Here is a 21,855-nt window from a genome sequence, read left to right as displayed (position 1 = left end):
TTTCCTATAAGCAATCGTCAATTCTAACCCTCCCGTACCTTGTTATTCTATTAGTACCTTTATTAATAGTGTATGTTACAAGAGTTTCAGTTTTCACGAATTAAATTGTTTTTCTGTTTCCCCCTTTTTTCTAAGAAAACTTCCTTTGCCTCTGGCGTTCACTTCCACGTTTAAATCTCTCTTAAAATAATAATATTCCTAGCACTGTTAACCGAAACCTTTCTCCTCAACACACGCTCACACATCCCTAAAGCCTTTCGTCTTCGAAACGAGAACTTAAAAAGAGAAAGCGCAACTCAACCGGCAGTTGTTTTTCTAAGATTATTAAAACGCGCAGTAGAAAAAAAACCATTAATTCCATTCTATGGATGTTTCTGCCAGCCGGGTGGTTGTAACGGACCCTAACCCACCTAGCGCTGGATTCGGATTGCACACATCGGTCACACATTGGCCGGTGGACGGTTAAAGCACGATCAACAGCAAATTAACACCATCATCGTTCCCCGGCCAGGCCGGCATTACCATACTAAACTATCCGGTAGCAAAACGAGCAAACTAAGGCTACGGCGACGTGTATGGACAGTGCGCAGAATTGTGATGCTGTGCTAACGAAATTTGTACTGCCATCGACTGAAAGGTGGCACACGGTGGCCCTCCGTATAATCCCATCATGCTTAAGGGCCCATCCAATAAAATGCAACGCGTCTGTTCATCTCGCTTAACCCTGTTCCATTTCCTAACTATAAAAAAAACCGTACTTCCCTATTGTTATGCACACCCCGTTCGTTTAACTTAAGAAGGCAACAAGCTAAAGCATTCATTTTCCGGCGGTTCTGGTATGATTGACGGTAAGCTAGCTTAAGTAAGTAACAGACAAAAGAAACTGAGAGGAGCGGTAGGAATAATGTAGTCGCAATCGAAAGGAAAACCCTCCTCTTTTGCCATATCGAACCACGACGATTCCTGCTTGATTTTGTTTCCTTTAGTGAGGTTATTTTACATTAGTGTAAGAATTTTCATATTGTTTCTACTGTTTTCAAACTACCACAGTTTAACTACCGGCGGCTACGACTACCGTTTTTTTTTAATATTGTTGGCAAATTGTGCTTTCCTGCCGCTCCTTCTCACAGAGTTCCCACCCAAACCATACCGCACCACATATCCCCACATCGATTGCATGTATGTTCTTCAACCTACTGTAAGGTTATATTTTTTCCCCGGTAATTGTTATATTATTAAGTCTTTTTTTCCTACGCTCCGGTATACGCTCGGTACAAAAGAACTGAATCGTATCCTTCTCGTTCCCGCGTCGGCTCATCTTAAATGATTTATACAACCGCGCACTGTTACGATTATCGATTAGAGCGGAGTTATTGCTTTGAGAACATGGTTGACATCAGAAATCGGGAGCAAAGACGATCGAAAAAGGTTAAGGATATGCTACACCACGGTGAGAGTAGTAGCAAGTGGTAGCAGCGTTTGTTTCTAATTAGTTATTTACCTTACATCGCTTCGTTTCTCAGTTCTGTCTTATATTCCTTCTGTTTTCGCGGAAGACTTCGTACACACACACACTTCGGCGTACACTTCGCTTGAAGAATGGAATGAATTCTGATTATACATCCTGTACGACGTAAAACAACTGAGTGATACAATTTCTTCTGCGCTTTCGAGTAAGCTTCCATCGACGGAGTGGTTAGGAGAACGATTACGAAAAGAAAAGGTACATTAAAACCGATTAGCAACCACATTAGTCCCTCTTCTGGCGAACCACACACACAGGAGGCAGACAGGAGGATGGCTCTACTCTGCCAGCTCATCGATGCGACATCGGACCGCGTGCTCCACAACCTCGAGGCTTGGATAGTCGAGTTCCTTCACCAGACAGAGGGTGGCCGAAAGTAGATTTGAGTTCTAAAGCAAGAAGAGAGGAGCAAAGAAGACTATTATTTTCCCTCCGCTACCAGGGGCAAACACTCTCGCCGACGTACTCTACTGACAGGCCTCCGATGAACACCGGCAAAGTGGTTCAGCAGTGCATTGGAGATGACGCTTGCACTATCGTTGAACCGAGAGTCGGATCTCCTAGAGCAAAGAAAGAAAAAAAACGGATAACAATCATGAACTCCAAAAGCAGACCTTCTCCTACTCTTGCTACTCACCTATTTTCATTCCTTCGCCGATCGACATCCTCCCATTCGTCACGCGATTCTGGGCCCTTGCCGTTTCCATTTCGATACTGGTACAGCTCCCGCTCGTTCACTGTACTGCCGGCGATGCTTCGTCGGTTCTGTTGATAGTTTGATTGACCGTGGTGATTCTGTTGCTGCTGCTGATGGTGGCTGTTGGACGAGTGCTGTCCGCCGTTGTTGTTATTATTCTGATGATGGCCGGCCGGCGATGATTCGTCCCACTCGGTTAGATCCATCTGGCTGTGGCGGTAGTGGGCGGGTGGATTCTGGCGCTGATAATCCGATTGGTAGTATTCCTGTGGAAGGAAGAGTTTTGTTTGTTAACGAGTGTGTTGAAGAAGCAACCTAACTTTAGGCGATTTTTCATGCGATGATCCTGCCGTCTATCCATGGTATATCGTTCCTTTGGAATTCGTTATCGATTGATTTGGGATATCCAAGGCTAAAAGAATAAAGCATCTACGTTTGAAGAATTGTTTGTCTCATCAGATCTACTCTCAAGCGAAGAACTTGAAGGTCCTGAGGAAATTCCTATGGGAGTCCTCCAAGAGACGCTCTCTCTTTTCAACATCTGCTTCTTTGCCAAATAAGAGCCTAACTACAGTCACCAGACAGTGTTGTTCGCTCTCGGAATTCAACATACACTGACAAACTCGTGGACCTAGTGTCCTTACTGTTTCTCAACATGGGTCCAGGAGTTGGAGCATCTTGGACCAGATGAAACTCTGTGTACAATTGTCTCAGTCGACTTCGTCCATGTCTGAGCAGTGGATAACCTTCCTACAGCCATCATTAACAAATCGTAATAAATTTAATTATTTCATAACTTCCTCCTAAACCCAGCTAGTAACTCCAAAGACCACCCGCAACTTCATTACATCATCACAAAAGCAATAAAACCCGTACGCACCGCAACATCGAATCGTTTACCACTAATTAATTTGCCATAAAATCGTTAACAAACTTATAAGAAAGAGAGTGTATAGTGAGGTAGTGTGCCTTTAACTTTACGGCATCTTGTCTCCGTGTGTCATGGAAACAAAACGGGGGAAAACAAGAAAAGCGAATGCCCCCGAAGAAGCCTCCTTTCCAATCGATGCCCGCGATCGGGGCGTGTGGCGCTGGGCGATGTTTGGAAACAAAACGTTAACATAATGTTTTCATTTATCACTCCCTCCCCGACTTTCTCCTCGACTCTTCCGGGAGTTTATTAAAGGCATTCCCGGCCCAATCAGTGTACCCTAATGCGTAATGCAACTAATTACATGGGAGTGCAACCGGTGCGTACAACAGCATGATACGTGCGTACTGGACCGCATCACTTCCGTTTCTGTACCGATTCTTCCTGTTGCATCACCGTTTTTGTGTGCTCGCGCGCCGTTCTCACCTTCATCGAGTGCGTTGACATACTAGGTGCAATCGGTACCCGTTCTCGGTAGCCCGACATTGGGCTGTCCTGGTCCGAGCCTGGTGACCTCTGGTTACAGTGATGTTGCAGTGGGTGCAAGAGATGAGTGAGATCGCGGTCATTGTCGTGAGGTTATTTGGTTGGTTGATGAGTGTAGTTGTCGTTGTTGTGAAGGTGCAGTTGTTTGTCGATTAGCAAGTAGTGTACCGCGCGATGGACATGAGGAAATAGATTACATTAGTACATTCGGCTGAGTGTAACTGAGCGTGTTTTTTTAGAATCGATTGGAATTGGAATTGAAAGCAGGAATAAATAATGGAAAAAGCTCTAGCGATATCTAGCTTGTACGGATTCTTTCCCGGGTCTAATCGAAAGCAAATCAGATAAACATCAAGCATTACTCCTTACATCGTACTGCTGGTAGGAACCGCGGTGATTGTTCGTGTTGTAGTGCGAAGAGGCATGCGAGTTCGGTGCCTGTGTCGATGGTGGTGAGTAGCAGTCCCTGTTCGGAGGGCTTCGCTGTAAGAAGAACGGAGCAATTCGAACGTAAAAACAAAACACAACACATAACGACGTGCTGTCGATATAAGGAAGATAAAAAAATGGGGAAAAACTAAAACTAAACTCATCTACTCGAAAAGAGGGTGAAATGGTGTAGTGCAAACGTGCAAAAGAATATGCGAAACATAAAGCATAGCATAAAGAAAGGAAGCAAGCACATAAATCGAAAGATGAAAAACCCCAAGCATGCAACAGGGCACAGTACGCCCGGAAAGCATTAAAGCTAGTAAAAACTCTAAACACCACTATCGAACAGATGAAGTTGTCGGGTGCTAAAGTAACAAGCTGCCAACGGTAGAGCGGTTCGCCTTAAAAACTAACAGAAGGAAAACATAAAAACACACTACGAGCACCGGAGCACCGGACACAACATAAACTTGCAGCAATTTACAGCCCAACATAAACGAAGCACCAACCCATTTCCGGGGCAGCTGTTTGCATTCGACAGTGCATTCGAGTGGCCGAAAAACGGAAACGAGCCGGTGCTGTGCCGCTTGGCATGGAGTTGGTGGTTGGTCGACAGTGAGGGGGCAAAGAAAAAAGTCAAATAGCCAAGCCGGACATTCGAACGGTAAAGTACAGGATGCATTCAGGTGATTGGTAAGGATCCGCCGGTTTTTGCACAAGCCGCTCGTAACGGTGGTGCATTTTATTACCTGCAACGGTGAGGATGGGATCGAGGCCCGATCCGCCGGATCACTGATGCACTCGGATTCCGTATTTTCTGGACTCATCTGCTGCTGGCATGTGATGATGGTGATGATGGGGTTGGATTGGATTAGCACAAGACACAAGTTTTGGTTAGTTTTCGAGACGGGGACGAGGACGACACACACACATGGGGCGACATCATATGATCGAGAGTTCGGTTAGTGGCATGAAAGAGACAAACGAGAAACAGATACACAAGACATACAATTTTAGTCACGTTATTGGGCGATGGAAAGAGTTCATGCGATATGCTAATGCTACGATCGATTGGTTTAGTTGGTTGACAGTACCAAGTAAGTAGTGTGACCAACCTCTATGACAGGACTCTGCTGACGGTACTGTTGCTGTTGGGACACTGGCGGTGGCTGTTGCTGCGGCGGTGGCGGTGAAGGATTTTCGTACACCTCGTGCCGTTGCGGTTGAGCGACCGGCGCCCGCATCGCTTCGGCTACCTCCTCCGGCGTCACATCGACATTGTCCAGCTTCTTGAGGTTTGGCAACGCGCGTAACACTATCTGCCGATAGCTTGGTCCGGCACTGTCGACCAGCGGATTTTCCTCCAGCCAAAGGTATTTCAGCTTGGGAAGATTCTACGGCGAGGGAGAGGGAGAAAGTGAGATACGATTATTTCAATAAAGTTATTTAAAAGTTTCGTTTGGTAAGCTACCTGCAGATACACCAGCTCATCGATGTCGGTCAGATTGTTCTTCCTGAGGTACAACTCCTGTAGATTTATACAGTTTTCGAAATCCGCTAGTGTACTGATTCGATTAACACTGAAATGAAACGGAAACAGCAGCCAAAACAATTAATACCTTCCCTTGCAAAACCTTCCCAAGAGCCCCATTTTGCACACAAAAACATGTGTAGTTGGCCTCAAAACGGTGAACAAGACTCCCCAAAAAAAAGCATGCGGACGAGCGTGGTGCGGTTAATAGAAAACGGTCGATCGCATAACAACGGGGTGGTCTCTTTTGCTTGCTCTTTGTGCCGAAGCGACCGAATCCGCCGGCGCCACCGCAACTTCCGGAAGATCTTTGTCTGCACATCTCCCCCAAGAGCCTAGACCTAGCAGAACACACAGGCACAGGCGGGGGGGCACACGTTACTGGTAAATCCAACCCGTCTTTCTTTGCATAATTCATGATCAAGCGCAACAAGCTACTTCTACCGCAACCAGCAGACAAAGCCTGATGATGAAGACAAGGTTTTCCATCGGCATCATCGCTTCTGGTTGTGTTGAAAAATTGGGGAAGAAAAGGTTTGGTTCAAGTTCAGCTTGGGTGAATCGAGCCAGAAAAAGGTCTTTTGAGGTCAATATTTACCGAATGAAGGTTGAGAAAATGGTTACTATTATTATATTATTGTATGAATTTCCCAAAAAAAAACTTCGTGAGAAAACAACTCACAGGAAATATTAAGCTCACGATCACGATCTAGTATTGCTGTTTCCAATCTAAGATGAAAAACTAAACCCGATTAATAGGAAAAGATAACTATCATTTGCTGCAATTTTATCGCTTGAGAAATAGGCTACAACATTTGCTACAAATGACTTTGAATGACTGTTAAATAGCATTTTCACACAAACTCAGTCCGCCAGCGAGCCACCCAATTTAGCAGATATGCGTTGTCACTTAAGGTAAGTATTTTCCATCAACTTAAAACGAAACAAACCGCCACTGATTGTGCTCTGTGTGTGGGAAAACCAACCCGACCGACGAGAAAGACTCTATTCAACAGTCGTTAATGAGTTCTGGTTCGGGATATCTGGCAAATTGCGTTGAAAATCAACGCTTTGCCAGTGAGTGATTGGCAAGGTACGGAAAAATACTCATCTTCGCTTCGAGCTTTTGGCACCCAGTTATGTTTGTTCCACACACACACACACACACACACCCCACTTTTGGGGGTAAATCATTAACTATCTTTGAGGAAGAAAATGAGAGCAACCCGGTCCATCCCAAGGGAGCCGCCGTTAAGGGAAAGGGCTCTAATAATAATGTTCGCTAGTCATGCGAACTTGTCCCGGGCATTAGCTCCCCCCCTGAATGTGCTAATCATGGTGATGGTTGTGCGTTGAAAGGAAGCAGGAACTCCATCTTTAGATGGGTAAAGACCCCTTTCGTAGCCACACAACGTAGCCTCGGTGTGGCGTTTGGGTTCAGTACGATCGATCGAGCGGTTTCCCTTCCAGGTGATTGATCATCATTAGGCTTTCAGAGAGTGTTGGCAGACAACCGATAAACGAGGAGAAAGTGAACCCGTCTCTGGACTGCATTTATCAAGCGTCTCGGAAAGGCAAAGGCAGGGTTTTTTTGGTCTAACTCAGATAAAATTGCTCAATTAACTGTTTGTGAGGGCACAACTTCTGGAGAGCGCGATTCGTAACAGAATCTTTAAAGTCTCTAAGTTCAGACTAGGTTTATAGGAACTTTTCTTGGTGTGGTCTTGCTGCTGATTACGATCGCGCTTCACGCTCAGTAAAGCCAACTTTCAACGTGTTTCATTTCATTCGCGAAAGGATCATAAAAAGAAGGAGGTATGATTTATTAGGCGAAAGCTTTTCATCTCCACCTTTGAACTACTTCAAACGATCGTGCTCCGGTACCGGATCTGGTAGCGGATTTAGAGTGCAGCTACTATGAAATATGAAAGCTTCTGTGGCGCGATCTTTTGACGTTTACTCGAGCACTCTAGCTCCTTTGGTCGGATGGAATGAAAAGGGACAGAAAGCTCACCACGATCGTTTCCGATGCAATCGGATATTTCGTCCGAAGCTCACAGCTATAATATTTCCCTCCCAGCTCTCCATTCCAAAACGGTTGTTGAGTGAACAAAGTTCACCCAGTTGGCGGTAGGGTTTTTCGAAAGTTCGTCTACATTCTTGAGCGCCATTCAGAAACTTTCCAACTCAACGTACTTCTTGCCCTACTGCGACGAGGGGTCAATGGACCGAGTAGCACTGTTGCACAACATGCAGACCCCAGCGACGACTTCGGGGGGAAAAAACGCACCAATCGAACCCAACTTCACTCGAGTTGTAGTGTAGCAGCATAATTGGTTTTAGCCTCAACGACGGAGGTGACGATACGCCGATTTACAAACCACCCCGGAAATGTTTGGGCACTGATGGTGGTGCACGGCTTGCAGTTCCAGGGCAGCCGACTTTCTTAGTTCGTACGATTAGCATTCAAAGGATTGAATTAATTAACAAACCGGCGGACGTTTCCGGACCAAAAATCGATTGCTTGACGGAAACATGAATACAGCAAACACTTTTGCATCTAACTTCATTAGGCTTAATACATAAGTAATCGGATGATATTAACGTATTACATTCCATAAGTGGATTATGCCATGGCCGCTTCTACTAGCGGACACGTCTCATTTGATCTTCTTACTACGATCCCTTTAAACCTTCCGTTCCGTAACGGCTCGGACCAACCCCCGCTTTATTGGTACAATCGTCCAACGCCAAACCGATCCGATTGCCCACGTGTTCCGAGATAGTGAAAGTGATCTGCAATCGTTCCATGGGCTTAAATTATTCCACCCACCGTTCAATATAAAAATCACAATTTCTCTCACCGTTAGCCTTCCGCTAACCAATTGCCATCTTACAAACGATCGCTTCAACGAACAACCCCAATCCCCCTGATTGATTGATCGATGAATTTCATAACGAAATCCAATAAAACTGCGTCATTGGAGAAAGTACCCGATTCAATTGCTGGCCAGATCTGTAACCGTTCGGTTGTGTAATCGGCCCGCTTAGCATTCGATCTTACTGCCCAAGCTTTAAGGTGAACGACTCTCGATACTTTAAACTTCCAACTGCACACACCACTGAATGTAAAAATAAATTTTCCTGCTGGCAAATTCATAATGAGTTGCAACAAATGGCCATTATTTTGCTCCAACCTCCTACGGTGCCCTCTCTAATGTTGGCTCATAAAATTATGTTTGCAGCCCAACCCCGAGGGAAAGGCCCAACCGTACATGGAGAGGCGATGACACAAACACGGGTTGGCAGTGGTCCCGAAAAGGCAAACCATAACAATTCTATTCTGTCTGCCTTCCTTTCCGTTGGGCTGGGAAGCAAGAATTTATAAACCCAACCCAGAGCGAAGGATAATTGAGGCTCTAGCATCATTATCTATGGTAGATTAAAAATTTATCGTAACATTCTTCGCGGACTTTGCGATGGGTTGGGTCGTGTGTCACCGAATCGCGACTTTATGCCTGTTTTGGAGTAAAGGGAACTAAAGTTGCAGTTGCACTTCTCCAAGCGTGCAAACTGCAGCACGTCAATGCTGGTTGATTTCCGGAGAGAGCAATTTACCGACATCCGAGCCATCATCGTTCCTGACCATGTCCGGACCATGCAGCCGGTCGTGTTCTCTCATGCAAAACCACAGGAATGTGTGGGAGAAGAGTGACGATCGTGTGTGTGTTTAGCCGAGCGCTTCACAGCAGACGTTTTGTTGAGCACTTTTATTGGTCCGCTCTTCGGCAAAGGGCATAAATTATGCATGGCATACATTCGGAAACAATATAGCTCTGGAGGTGAAGAAGTGAAGATGTTGCTGCTACCGTTGCTCTCAATATGTGCTTTAACGTAGGTTAGGTCGGGAAAAGCAGTCTGGCTAGGTTTCCTCAGGAAAGTACATTTAGTTGTTGCTCTTTAAGTTTGCTAGACTACTTCATATGGACTTCCCTGAAGCTTCCTGAACTGATGTTTAGACATTATGATCTTCAATAATGATAGGATCTGACTCACAAGTTACACCATTAATACCCAAACACGAAATACGAATAATATTCCTCATCTAGACCTTCGTACAACCTTATGAAGTTAATCTGTCCAATACCCAACCAGCCATAAAAACAGAATAATCTCATCAGCCCGAATCGACACACAACAACGGCTCACCTGCATCCGAGCGGAAGCTTTCACACCCACCTGAGTGGACCTGCAGCCCCAAAGTCCAGTGGCAACTAGTACACCAGTACAAAAAAAAGGGGGAAAAGGGTTACAGCATTTACATATCAGCTGTTAACAACAACTATTCTGCATCCGATTAGCCCACATCTCGGCTGCCAACGACCCTGAGCGGCTAAAACCACTTCAAAGGCGAGAATGTGACGAAGGAGACCCCTGAGCACAACCACAAAACAAACTTCACTTGGGAAGCTTCCAATTCCGGTCAACTTTTCCCTGTGCCCGCAAGCACCAAAAACCCATTTTTAGTGACTTCATAATTTAAGTGACCTTCGAACGCCACTTCGGCAAACTTTGGGCTTCAAAAACGGTTGTAATTGTATGTTTGCATTATTTGGAACGTAAACACCCACTAAATCACGGTACCCTTAATGTACATACCGGACTAGTTTCCAGCTCAGGGTTAACCAAATAATAAAAAAGTGGGCCTCCCACTAGCGGTGTGTGGTTGAAAAAGCGCGACCGCATGGACAGGCAACTTTTTAGCTTTAGACCTGCAACCGCAAAGGTCAGTGACACATGGCACGCAATTTTTCAACGCCACCCCTCCCAAAGAAAAACGGGTTTTCCCCAGAGCCTAATAACTTCAAGCATAACTCTGCAAAACGAAGCATGGAATGTTGTAAAGGGCGACAGTAATTGCTGAGGTACCTTGTTCCTACACGCGGGAATGACACAGTTCTGACACAGTTTTTGTTCCACTCTTCACGAATTCTCGTGTCATATTCCCAACAACCACGGCGTAGGTAAAAAGCTTTATCTGAAAATAATTACGTTTGCGCTCGGTGTGCGTGCGCTCCGGGGTTTCGTTTCATTCAAGAACTCGCCAGTGTCCCAAAAAATCGATCCGTACACAGACCGTAAGTAGTGAATATCACCGTAATGTGATATTCATAATTCATCAGTTGAATCAATATTTTCCTGTGCTGTTTAGCTTTCTTTTGCGCCCACGATCGAACTCCGTCCGCGGACATGGACATGGGAATTTTGTGCCTGAATTCTTGAAATCGTTTTGAGCAGCCAGGTGATATGGAGAGAGAGAATCCTGGTGAAGCACCCATCCGTACACTGATTGATGAATGTCCTGGGAAAGCAATGACAAGCCGGTGTTGCCCCTGTTGGACGGTTTTTCACTGTGGAAACTCATCATCTTTTCACGCACCATGTACGCGATGATGGATATGAAAATCATTCCTAATGAGTCATGCTGCTCATTAATTCAATCTATACCGTGCCTATTTATCAATGTCCTCCCGAGGAAACCATTACAAATTGGGCTGAATTAAGAAAGGATTCGAAAGGGGTTAGATTAATAGTGGAATTTAGTGGCTTGTGGATTTATTCGCATAAGACAAGATATGCTATAATGGGCGTTCTTCTTCTGCTTCTTTCTTGGCCTAACAACCTCCTAGGTCAGGACTGCCATTTCTGGCTTACTAAACTTATTGATACCGCATAGCTCACTACCGTAGTCAGTCCTCACTACTGGGGAACGGTCCGGATGGGATTTGAACCCCGGTCGAGACCCGGAAGACCGACACCGTTGTCCTCTCTTCCATCGGGCCGCTCCACTATGAATCAACTATGGAATATCAAACATGGACAAATTAAATAGAACTTCACTTAGCACTTTGCAAGACTCTAGAACACAGTGTACAGTGTGGGCTCAAATGTCAACTGGACCAGGCCGAATGGGAGTCCTGACCCTTACTCAGACTCAGACTCATTCCGCGTACTGCGAAATCCACCCTTGACTATGCCTCTCACACGCAGAATTATGTCTTGACCATGGATAATTGAAGTCATAAATAGCCAAACGTCATACCCATATCACTTCAAGACCGACAAATGATGTCTGATTGATAAGAAATGTATATCCTCTACCTCACAGTAACATCGAGTAATAACAGACTACCGGCGCTACTAAGCCTTGCACACATCCATCATGCATCCGCTTCCGATAGCGTCCAAGTAAAACCCTTCTCACGTGCGTAAACGAACATACTCCTACGTGCACTAAATTCATTTTACATGTACCTCATACCACTGCAGACACTTCTTGGAGGCAGGCAACAAACAGGGACGGGGGAGCTACTTATTTGCATCCAAGGCCACTGCCGTCTACAACAAAACCACTCTACGATCGAGGAGGATCGGCATCGGAATCGATGTCTTGGATTACTAATTGTGGCAACACATCACCACCTACACCGCCTTCTTCCCGCCCGGTGCTTTCCGGTCGGGCCCGTTTGCGGCGCAATAAAAATTCGCGATCACATGTCGGCGAGGAAAAAGAGAAGGAAAAACATTGGTATGCAAAAACAAAACAAAACCACCGACAGCCGTACAACGATGATCGCGCCCGTCGATCGCGTGCCACAGCGTGCTGCTGGTCGCGGATCGCGGAAAATGAAACGAAAATTCCACGATGATTGTTTATGATGTTGCTGATGCTGATGATGATGATCGACGGAAGGTGTTTAATGCTTGATTGATTGATGTGCGGATAAGAAGCGACCATTGAATTGGGGTCAGTCTGGTATGTTTCATTCACAGAAAAGCCACTCCACCGAACCGAGTGTCTTTCCGTTTCCATAATGAACTGTAAATTGCTTGTTAACTGTCTCGCGATATCGTTAGCTTCCCTCGTCTCGGTCCCCGGTTTCGAGTGCTCTCCACCAAATGACACGTCTCACGCACACGTTTAGACGACGTAATGCAAGGCACCTACCCCGTGCGTCCAGGTCAGACACGCACAACACACAGGACAGTGTCAAATGTTTGGTGAAACAAATTAAATTACGATCGATCTACTGGAAGCGACACCGACCAAAGTGTTTTCTTCTAGCCCGGCTGCAAACTAAAGCGAATTTCAACCATGCATAATGGATCTAATGCAATCGACACCCTCGGCCGGCCGGGAGACTTTGTTGTCTATGTTACTTCATCCTCGGGGTGGAAAAGCTTCACGATTTTATGCTTGTGTCTCGACGGTTTCGTAATTGAATTGCTTAATGCTTTTTGCCGACTTTGACTTCCTCCCATGGTGCTATGGGAAGCTTATTAGCACGCTCAGTTTTACGGTCACATTGTGTTTCATTGCAGACCGTAACAGACAAAAACATAAGCGCCATTGTTTATCCACTTATTTTAGGTTTATCTTCAAATTTAGACATCTTACTGTAAGTCCCCGATTAAGGATACTTCTCTTCTGCCCAAAAAAGGGAAAAGTTTATTTACCGGGTACTCTTAAATTAAAGTTGAAAATAAGTTCCCAACAAAAATCTTACCCACGTCAAATTCTACGTCAAAGCTTGCCTGCGACAAACCTGTTCTACACCTCACGTCCAAACCTGGAGCTTGGCCCGTACCATGCGGACCCTCGCTCGGATCGACCAAAAAAGGAAAGGATGTTGGATGGTTTTGCTGGGCGGGTTTGCGTCTTTCGCCGTGTTTCAAAATCAAGGTTACCTCCTGGAACCGGAATCCATCCAATAATCCGTCCCCCGGCGTCTGCCCTCTCTTTTCACCCCTATCATGCCGGCGAAGCATATTTGCGTATCTTGCGTGGGTGCGTCGTACAGCAGAGCGTACCTATCGCCGCAAAAAAAGGTGTCGAGATCTAGTCGGTTAACTCTGTTGACTCATAGCTTCGCGACGTTGTTGCGAAGTGGAGCCAGCGCAGCACTAACCTAACGTTTGGTTGGTTTCGGTTGCGAACGGAACGCAAAACCACAAGTAAAATAAAATAAAATGCTTCGAAGCAATTGCGAACCGTTGGTCGGCTCCTTTTCGTTAGAGTTTCTTTCGGAATTGCCTAAGGAAAGGAATTGCCAACCACGAACAGGCAAGGTTCCCCTCTATCAACGCACACTTTCACTTGCACCGTTTGACACTGCGCTAGGGCTAGGCAATAAAAAGCTTAGGAAGACGACACACCACCAGCAACAAATGCAAGACATTCTGTGGCCGGTAATGGAGGTCGGCCGCAGCATAAGAAGAGAGACAGTGTGCCTTTGCGCCTTGCCGTGGTTTGGTTTGTATAGACGATGATTTTAATATCTTGGTCCCGTATTTCAATGGAAGCCTTTTTTTGCTATTCATTTATTCATGGTTGGATATGTATGCAAGATAATTGCAAACGTAAGCCACACACACACTTGTGGGTTTCTTGGGTGTCGTAGGGAAGCTAAATAAAATGCTCTTTATATGGAGAAAGGGGAGTAGAAAGATAAGCATAAAAATAAAGCAGTGTAATAAATAAGTTTAACGCCTTCATAGACCGCACCATGCGAGAGGAGCGCTGCAATAAGCTAAATCCTTAGACATGGCTGTCGTAAAATAAATGATCTCTGTTCCCCAGCTCTTTTTGAGCCGCCATGATTATTTGCTATTCCAACTTGACTACTTAATGATTAGGTGAGGTCCTCCGATAGAGGTTAGCCAACAATTTCTCCTGATCAGCCAGTCTGGTTCCTGGTTGAGTTAGTTGAAGCTCAGAAGCTTGAAGCTGAATGTCAGTCACGGATTCTGAGTGATTGGCACATTGATTTGATTGATTTGTGATTGTCCTCATCGTTCAGACACATGCCCTAAGCCCAGGATCAACACTTCAAATCGATAAAGCCTTCGAGCAATTAATCCGGAAAAAACTTATGAACAACTTAAGGATAATCTTATGAAGCATACCTAATAATAAATTCACAGCTAACGAATAAGATCGAAATATCTGTTAATGAAGGAAAATGAAAATAACAAATCCATCATCAAAAAAGGCCATAATTGGTGTCTTACGCCTATAATTAATATTAGCTGCTCAAATATATACACACCCTTATCGCTTGCATACGTCCGCCTCAATCCATCAATTATACCTTAACTCCATTAATTAACAACTTTAAAGAATTATCATTCCTTTCTTCATTTGTGCTTTTCTTCCCCAGTGCCGCATGTGGTTCTCATTTTTCCTGGCCGTTCTTTCTTCATAATCACGAATCAGGTGGTACCCCCTTCGTAAGTCGTCTCCACTCGATTCCTCATTTCCTAGTCAGCAATTATCATTATCAATGCTTCTCCGACTTTGCCAACCACACTGATATCGTCGGTTTCCATGTTTTATCGCAAGCGAACCGTACCATCACCTCGTAACGCTTCAAGCTACACACCGAGGGGAAGTCGCTCAAGCACACCCAACGTATAATGTCCACCGACGGAGTTCTTGTAGCTTCGGTACTCTCTCCGCTACGCACCAGGAAACTTCAACACAACAACCATCCCCGAATGATGAATTTCCCATTTTCCATCCTGCGAACGCTAATGCATCTCATTTGCCGCATTTAAACAACAAAACGATGCACGGAGTCAAGCGATGCTCAGATCCACCCGGGGAGATGCAACTCGCCCTTCGATGGGTTTGCTTTTCATTGCTTTTTACCACTTTTCTCCCTTGTATTTTCACACCTAGCCATCGCAGAAGGAAAATCGGACAACCAACAATGTTTTTGTTCCACGTTCCACCGATGTGCTTGAGCCTAGGAAACATACTTTCCTTTACACTTGCATGAGACGACATCACTACTGTTTGGGTGATGAAAACGGGAAAAATGGAATGTGATTTGGCCCCGTTTTTCCCCCTTTTTTTGCTGATCGAAAGGAAACGATACGTTAAAGCAGGTGTTTATTTTCTAATGGCAATGAGTAAGCCTTTCTAGCCTCTGCGCTCTATTCAAATCTGCAACACAAGCAGGAATAGGCATTCAACATTTTCCACTGTTTTTTTTTCGTCCCGAATAAGGACTTTTTTTTTGCTCCCTCAACCCCTTAACTTCCCATCACGATTACTCGCCTAACCTTAATTACACCTACGTGTGGACAGCTACGTCATGGGAGTGCTACTGGCTTTCCCTTGTCGAGTACAGACTTCGGTCAGATTTATGCCACCAGCGATCGAGAGTAAATAAAGCTCCGAAAGCTACGGCGATTGGCGGCCTTGGGTTTTTATTTCGTTCTGTGGCGATGATTTGTGGCACACCGTAATGCTAGCTTTCAATTTGCATGTAGGTTGTTATTACTTGCCCCAGAAGTTTCATATTTTCAAGGCAAAACTTTGCGCGTTCGGGTTCGGGTTTTTCCGCCACTGATTTTCAAATGTCAATCGTGGATTTAGCCACAGCTTTAATACGGTGTTCCTTTCCCTAGATTTTCCTTAAAGAGACATAAGCTACTAATCGAACAAAACACAAATATCCTCTCGCATCGGGAGCATCCGTATGTCGTTTAATAGGTCGGTCCCTGTCCTGCCGGCGAAAAGCCAGCATGATAAATGATGGCACCATCAGGGCGTGCCATTTGGAGCACGTTTTTACTGTCACCCTTTTTTTCCTCCACTGGCTCAAGCAAGCATTTATGCCAAATGATTTTACATCGCCACCGCGAACTGGACGGGCAGGCAGAAAGCATCAGAATGAAGTTGCCAACGTTTCCCTTTTTTTGGGTTGTATTACAATCGATCGAACCCGACGACACCGATTCCGCAAGTAGTTTCATGCCCTTTTTCTCGAACATGATTAAATCAGCTAAAATCAAAACGAAAACATGAATTAATTGAAAAGCGAATTGTGAGAGTTAAGCATTTCCCGACATGAAAGACAAGCTCAATCTGTATTCCGGCCACAAAACCCGGAAAAAGGGGTGAAAGTGAAAATATTCTAATTTTCTCTCGCTGCAATGCGTGCAACTCGTTCGTTCACTACACTTCGTATGGGAAGCAAGTTTCTGCTGGAATTAATATGAAAAAAACGCTATCATCTGGGCGCACAAAAACAGCGACGACGGCGAGTAAAATAGAAAGTTGTCGTTCGGCCGGAAACAATTTACGCGACCATTTTTTTACTCGGGTTTTTTTTTCTGCGCGTAACCGACGACGACACAGAGAGTAACCTTTAGCCATAACATAACCCATTCAAGTGATGCCACACTATGGGACACGCTTTGTACAGGAAGTGGATGAAAGCATTAATGCACTGACATCATCGGGTGGCCAACGGTCATAATGTCAAAAGTGGTAGTAGAGCGTCGCCTTCATTTCTGGGATAAATTTCCTACAAACTCACCCGTCCACCGTCCAACGATGACATCACCGGCTGCGAGGGACCAACAGTCCCCCGAAACACCCAACACGCGAATCGATCGGAAGGTGGTGTTTTAAAAATAAGGTAGATATTATGGTAGGTAAACGGTACAGGAGGACCCAGAAAAGTAACCATTTTCTACCTCCAATACCCAGAAATGGGGAAGTCTGTGAAACAACCCTCGAAACGAGTGGTCTAACCACCACGCAAAAATATTCAATGTGCTTAGGTGTCACAGTGTCCCCAGCCGCTCAATAAAGCCCCCACGTAGGGACAACATGTTTGGTAATGTCCAGGTCCAAAACAAGCTGTGCAGGGTAATGCGGTGAGTATTGGATCAACCGTTGGTAGATATTCGAGGTTGTTTCGAGGGGCAACTAACGTCCACATCGGCCTAAAGCAGCAGTGAGTCCATTAAATTAAAATAAACTATCGAATGCTGTACTTGATGTGCGTATTTGGGCAAAAGGAGAGACAAACAAAAAAAAAAACTTCGACAGACACGTGCCAGAAATTGTGTTAAGTACATTCATACATCGAGATGATGTCACTGTGGGGGGTTCTTTTGCGCGGCAAGAATAATTACGCAAACCTTGGACACCATGGGGGAGAAGGCAAAGAACCAAGCTGCACTTAGCTTAAGTAATATAGTTCTCACCTAATAAGAATATGCAATTTACCCTCTCCCGTGTGAGGACATGCACAAATGCTAATAAATTTATTAACAAAGGATAGTTTACTGGAAGCTAGAAGCGCTCGCTGATGTCTTGTGCGAATTAAGAACAGTATTGCAGTAAGTAGACGGCTGGAGCCACTTAAGTCTGATGAGTGTCATGCAAGCGTAAGAGCTTGTCACAGTTCAAAAGGTAAATGCTCCATTGTTCTAGCCAACGTCCGCGTGGCACGGTGGTGAAGGAGAGATTTCACTCTGCAGCAGGCAGTAACACGTCATCTAACGTGTGCAAAAATTGTTTCGTGTACGGCCAGGGAACCCCTTCTTCCCGTGACTTTGATTAACCACACACTCTCTTTTGGCTTAATTTAATTCATATCCACTTGACTCTCAGCTGAAGCAAGCAAATTGCCAACGAAGCGTTTAAAACTATGCAGCAAAAATTGGGGGCCCAAGTCCCTCATCACAGCTTTAACTTCTTCTTAAGGGAGGCATATGCTCAAGAACCATCGCCGTTGCGTGACTTGATTTGGAGCGTTTGGAGTGAGACTTTTATCGCAAAACTTTTGGCCCTCGCTCACAACGGACCAGAGCACGGAGAATGGCGTGCGGCGTGTTAGTTTTGCGTTTCACCCATCACGTTCCGCCTCCTCGTTCTCGCCACTCCTGTGACATTGAGGCGGTTCTGGTGCTTATCCATTAACGCGGGGCTGGGGCCCTCCGTGAGTTGCAGTTGCGGGCGATCACATTAGCAAAGAGTGAACCGTTTTCGACTAATTTGAGCGTTTAGAGGCCATCTTAACACTGAGTGATATTGGGGAAGCGAAACCATGTCCTTTCCTTTGGCGAATTACAGTGTGCAGGACCTGGAGATGTTGGTTCTTACCTGAAAGCAAGCACTTCAACACCACGCATGCGTCGAATGATGGAAACGTCGCTCAGTTCGCTACCCCTGGAAAGAGAATAAAAACACACAGAAGCGATTAGTAGTGATTTACGCTATCAATGATCGTGGCTTTTTTGATAAGAAATCGCAAGCAAAGCGACACTTTGTCGCTAGGAATTATTAGATACAAGCGTTCAACTTCCTAGCTGCTTTACTGATAAGACGCGAAGACACTCAAGTGTAAAGTGCCTCAGGCTGTTGTCTTTACAGACAGTGTTCCTGACAACCATCGATATCGAGGAACAAATTGAAGCATTTATTTGCTTCTGTTTAGTGATAATGTAAATCAATGAGTGGATATTAATTGTCGTACTGGAAACCTATCTCGACGAAGACAAATCCGATCAGTTTTAATCCATCGATCATAAAATGTCACGTTAAATAACTTCCAAAAGCTGGTATCTGTTGCAAAAGGTTACTCCTCTGCTGGAGGTGGTGGGCTTAACTTGATCTTGATTGATGGCATTAAGTCCCGATCGTATCGTAGACGATCAGAACATCCATCGACATATGTGAGAATACGTTTTCTTATGAGTGATTTACATTCGACGCTATGACTCAGGCATCGATCTGAAACCGAAACCCTGACACGGCTTATGAAATTACAGCCATGTTTCTAAGACATTTTCCAGTGCCCGTGATCGTCTCGTCTCGCGGAATGCAACTTCCCGAACACAAAACCGGTTGAGGAGAACATTATTGCTACAGTGTAGGCATTGCCGTTTGGCTAGGGGGGGCTAGACAAGTTTTCATTCGACGATTTTTCGCTCCCTCTTTTTCAACTCCACCTCGAGTTCAAGCTGAAGCAGTATTAAGGGCATTTTTGCTGAGACGGGAGGAAAAGAAACAATTTACCCATTCGCTTGCAGATCGTGATTTTACGATCGATTAATAATGGGTCACACCCTGCGCATAAAAAGGCATTCTAAATTTAAAAGTTTAAGCTCATAAACACGCACCAACTATCTTAACTTTTTAAACTATCTTCTAGCTCTTCAACTTGATCAAACAAATTCCCGCTTCATCCCTTCAAGTGGGGTGGAGATGGAAGATAATGAAGAGGAAGCGGGGGAAAAAAAACCCGTTGCATTCTTTGATCGGTATCTCGCATATACGGGCCCGGCTGGGCATAGTACGGACCGGTGGCGAAGAAAGGGATAAACCGGACGCGCAACGGAAAGCCGAACACATCTGTTGCGAATGGCAACCACCGCCGTCCGTCTAATGAACTTCCCATTGAGATTATCAGTGTTTGTGTTGTTTGGCCGTTCCAACGAGCCCCGTCGTTGGAGTTGGTCTGGTGGTTCCTACTTCTCCTACTGCTTCCCAACCCAGCGAATCATCATCATACATAACGGTACCGTTCCGAGGGGGGTTCTTCCGAGCATGATGTTCCCTGTAGCAACGTGTCTCTCTTTGGAAGATGTTTTTGTTTCCAAAATATTACTCCCAACTCTTCGACTTCAAGTTTTGCTCTATCGTTTCATTCACTTTTGGGAAACCAAAAACTTGTACCTTTTTTTTGCGGCTAAGATTTTTTTTTTCTTCAAAGCTGAAGAGGAAAAGCATAATTTGTAATGTAAACAAAACACAGCATATGTGTGTGTAAGGGCGAATTACTTACCAACAGTTGAGCTTCTTGATAGCGGCCAGGTCCGATTGCTTCGAGCGAGCAATGACCATTTCTTCCGTGAGCCGTGCCATGATGTCGTTGCTCGGTGCGTACCGGCGTAAACAGTTTCGCGGCTGACTGTGGTTAGTCACACAGCAGGATAAACAGACAGACAGGCGGACAGACGGACAGACGGACAGGCGGAACGGAAAGGCCTACTCGATCGATTTAAAACACACAACCAGCTTGACTGCTGCTACCGGAATGGTACTTCATACTTTTCAATCACACGAATCACAGCAACCCTTGGCATCTAAGTGTAGATATTCACTGCTGGGGGCGGAACACCAGGTGTGTCCTTTATTGCTCACTGAGGAAACATACACACACGCACACTCGCATACACTTTCAGGATGTACTACAAGAACACACTTTTACATCGTTGACGATGTTGATGGTAAAATAAACGGAACTGGTGATAGAAAAAAAAAACAAAGAACAAGGAACTTGGTAAGTACCCCGCAACACTATTTTTGCTACACTACACAAGGGCCCAGCTCATCGAACCAACTTTTCCTCGCTTTTGGGTTTTCAGACGGAAGACCTTGCTGTTTTTCCCTTTTCCCGATGAAATCATCTAATCACACAAAGCGCCCGGACGGTGAAGGTGTCGCGCCGTCGATGTGTCAATGCTGCTCAATGCTACACATATAAATCACAAACCACACCGCGCCACATCCTCAAAACCCACTCAGCAGACACTCAGGTTACGACGGACCCAGACTGAGACTACGATTTTCCCGACCAACACCTATTGCACAACGGAAACGCACGGTCGCATCGCTTTCGATGGGGAATAGATTCTACTGTGAGGAAACCTTTTCGGGCCAGTTGAGACACCACCGTCGTTGTTTGCTTTCGAGTAAGCAGATAAAAAACCACGACACCACATTCGCGTAACTACACACGCACTGCCCCCGGGACTCACGACTATTCACGCAAACCGTGGGGTGTATGGTACTTACTAAAATAAAAACACCTGCAGCAGTAGCCGATGCAGCACTTGCAGCGAGGTGGAATAAGCTGATGCAAAAACGCGTACGGGATGCTGTAAAATATCACTCGCGGAAAAACGGGACCCGCATCCACGCACATCCACTCACTACGGCTGCCAGAGATACATAAAAATAATACGAAAAATAACACGCTGTAAACAAAGATCTCGAAGGTTGGCTTTGTTGAGAAACGTCTTGTCACAGTGATTTGATAGTTACGGAACTAGTCAATCGATAAACAATGATTTTGCTTCTCGTTTTGTAGAGCTATGAACAACTACAATTACAAAAAAATATATTTATTTTGTAAATGTTCCATAATTCCATTATTCGAAGAGAAATTTGAGCATGAATTGCATTTCTTAAATTAATGTTGTATTTATCATGGCCGCTTTTTTAACAAAGATGATGCAGTCTGCCATTACGCTCGTTTTACGGGCAGCTGTCAATTATCAAGACGTCAAACTGTCAATATTTATGTTTCATTTCTTCTTTGCATCATTTAAATTAATAAAACACATGTAAATATTATACCAGAAGCATTATCAGACATTTTTCT

At 45.0% G+C, this 21,855-nt stretch overlaps 1 protein-coding gene across 10 annotated transcripts; it reads right to left on the bottom strand.

Annotated features, from left to right (window-relative positions):
• Positions 1–35: 35 nt before the first annotated feature.
• On the bottom strand, positions 36–21,428 carry LOC118510367 (uncharacterized protein F09G8.5). Of its 10 annotated transcripts, none has more exons than XM_036052078.1 (11): positions 21,267–21,428; positions 20,254–20,713; positions 18,570–18,635; positions 5,543–5,651; positions 5,187–5,465; positions 4,821–4,901; positions 4,009–4,122; positions 3,580–3,669; positions 2,163–2,488; positions 1,992–2,085; positions 36–1,914 (listed from the first exon to the last, which is right to left on the bottom strand). In XM_036052078.1, exons 2-11 carry the CDS (start codon positions 20,331–20,333, stop codon positions 1,804–1,806), a joined length of 1,350 nt encoding a protein of 449 aa, XP_035907971.1. In that variant the 5' UTR covers positions 20,334–20,713; positions 21,267–21,428; the 3' UTR covers positions 36–1,803. The 10 variants fall into 10 exon arrangements, with proteins under 10 accessions (XP_035907971.1, XP_035907973.1, XP_035907972.1 ...); XM_036052080.1 differs by having other exon boundaries at positions 2,001–2,085; XM_036052079.1 differs by lacking the exon at positions 21,267–21,428 and adding an exon at positions 21,120–21,254.
• Positions 21,429–21,855: the final 427 nt, after the last annotated feature.

Source organism: Anopheles stephensi, chromosome 3 (genome assembly GCF_013141755.1).
Source record: "Anopheles stephensi strain Indian chromosome 3, UCI_ANSTEP_V1.0, whole genome shotgun sequence".
NCBI lineage: Eukaryota > Metazoa > Arthropoda > Insecta > Diptera > Culicidae > Anopheles > Anopheles stephensi.
The sequence above is the reverse complement of the archived record's forward strand: the minus strand, read 5'-3'. Positions and strand labels throughout refer to the sequence as shown.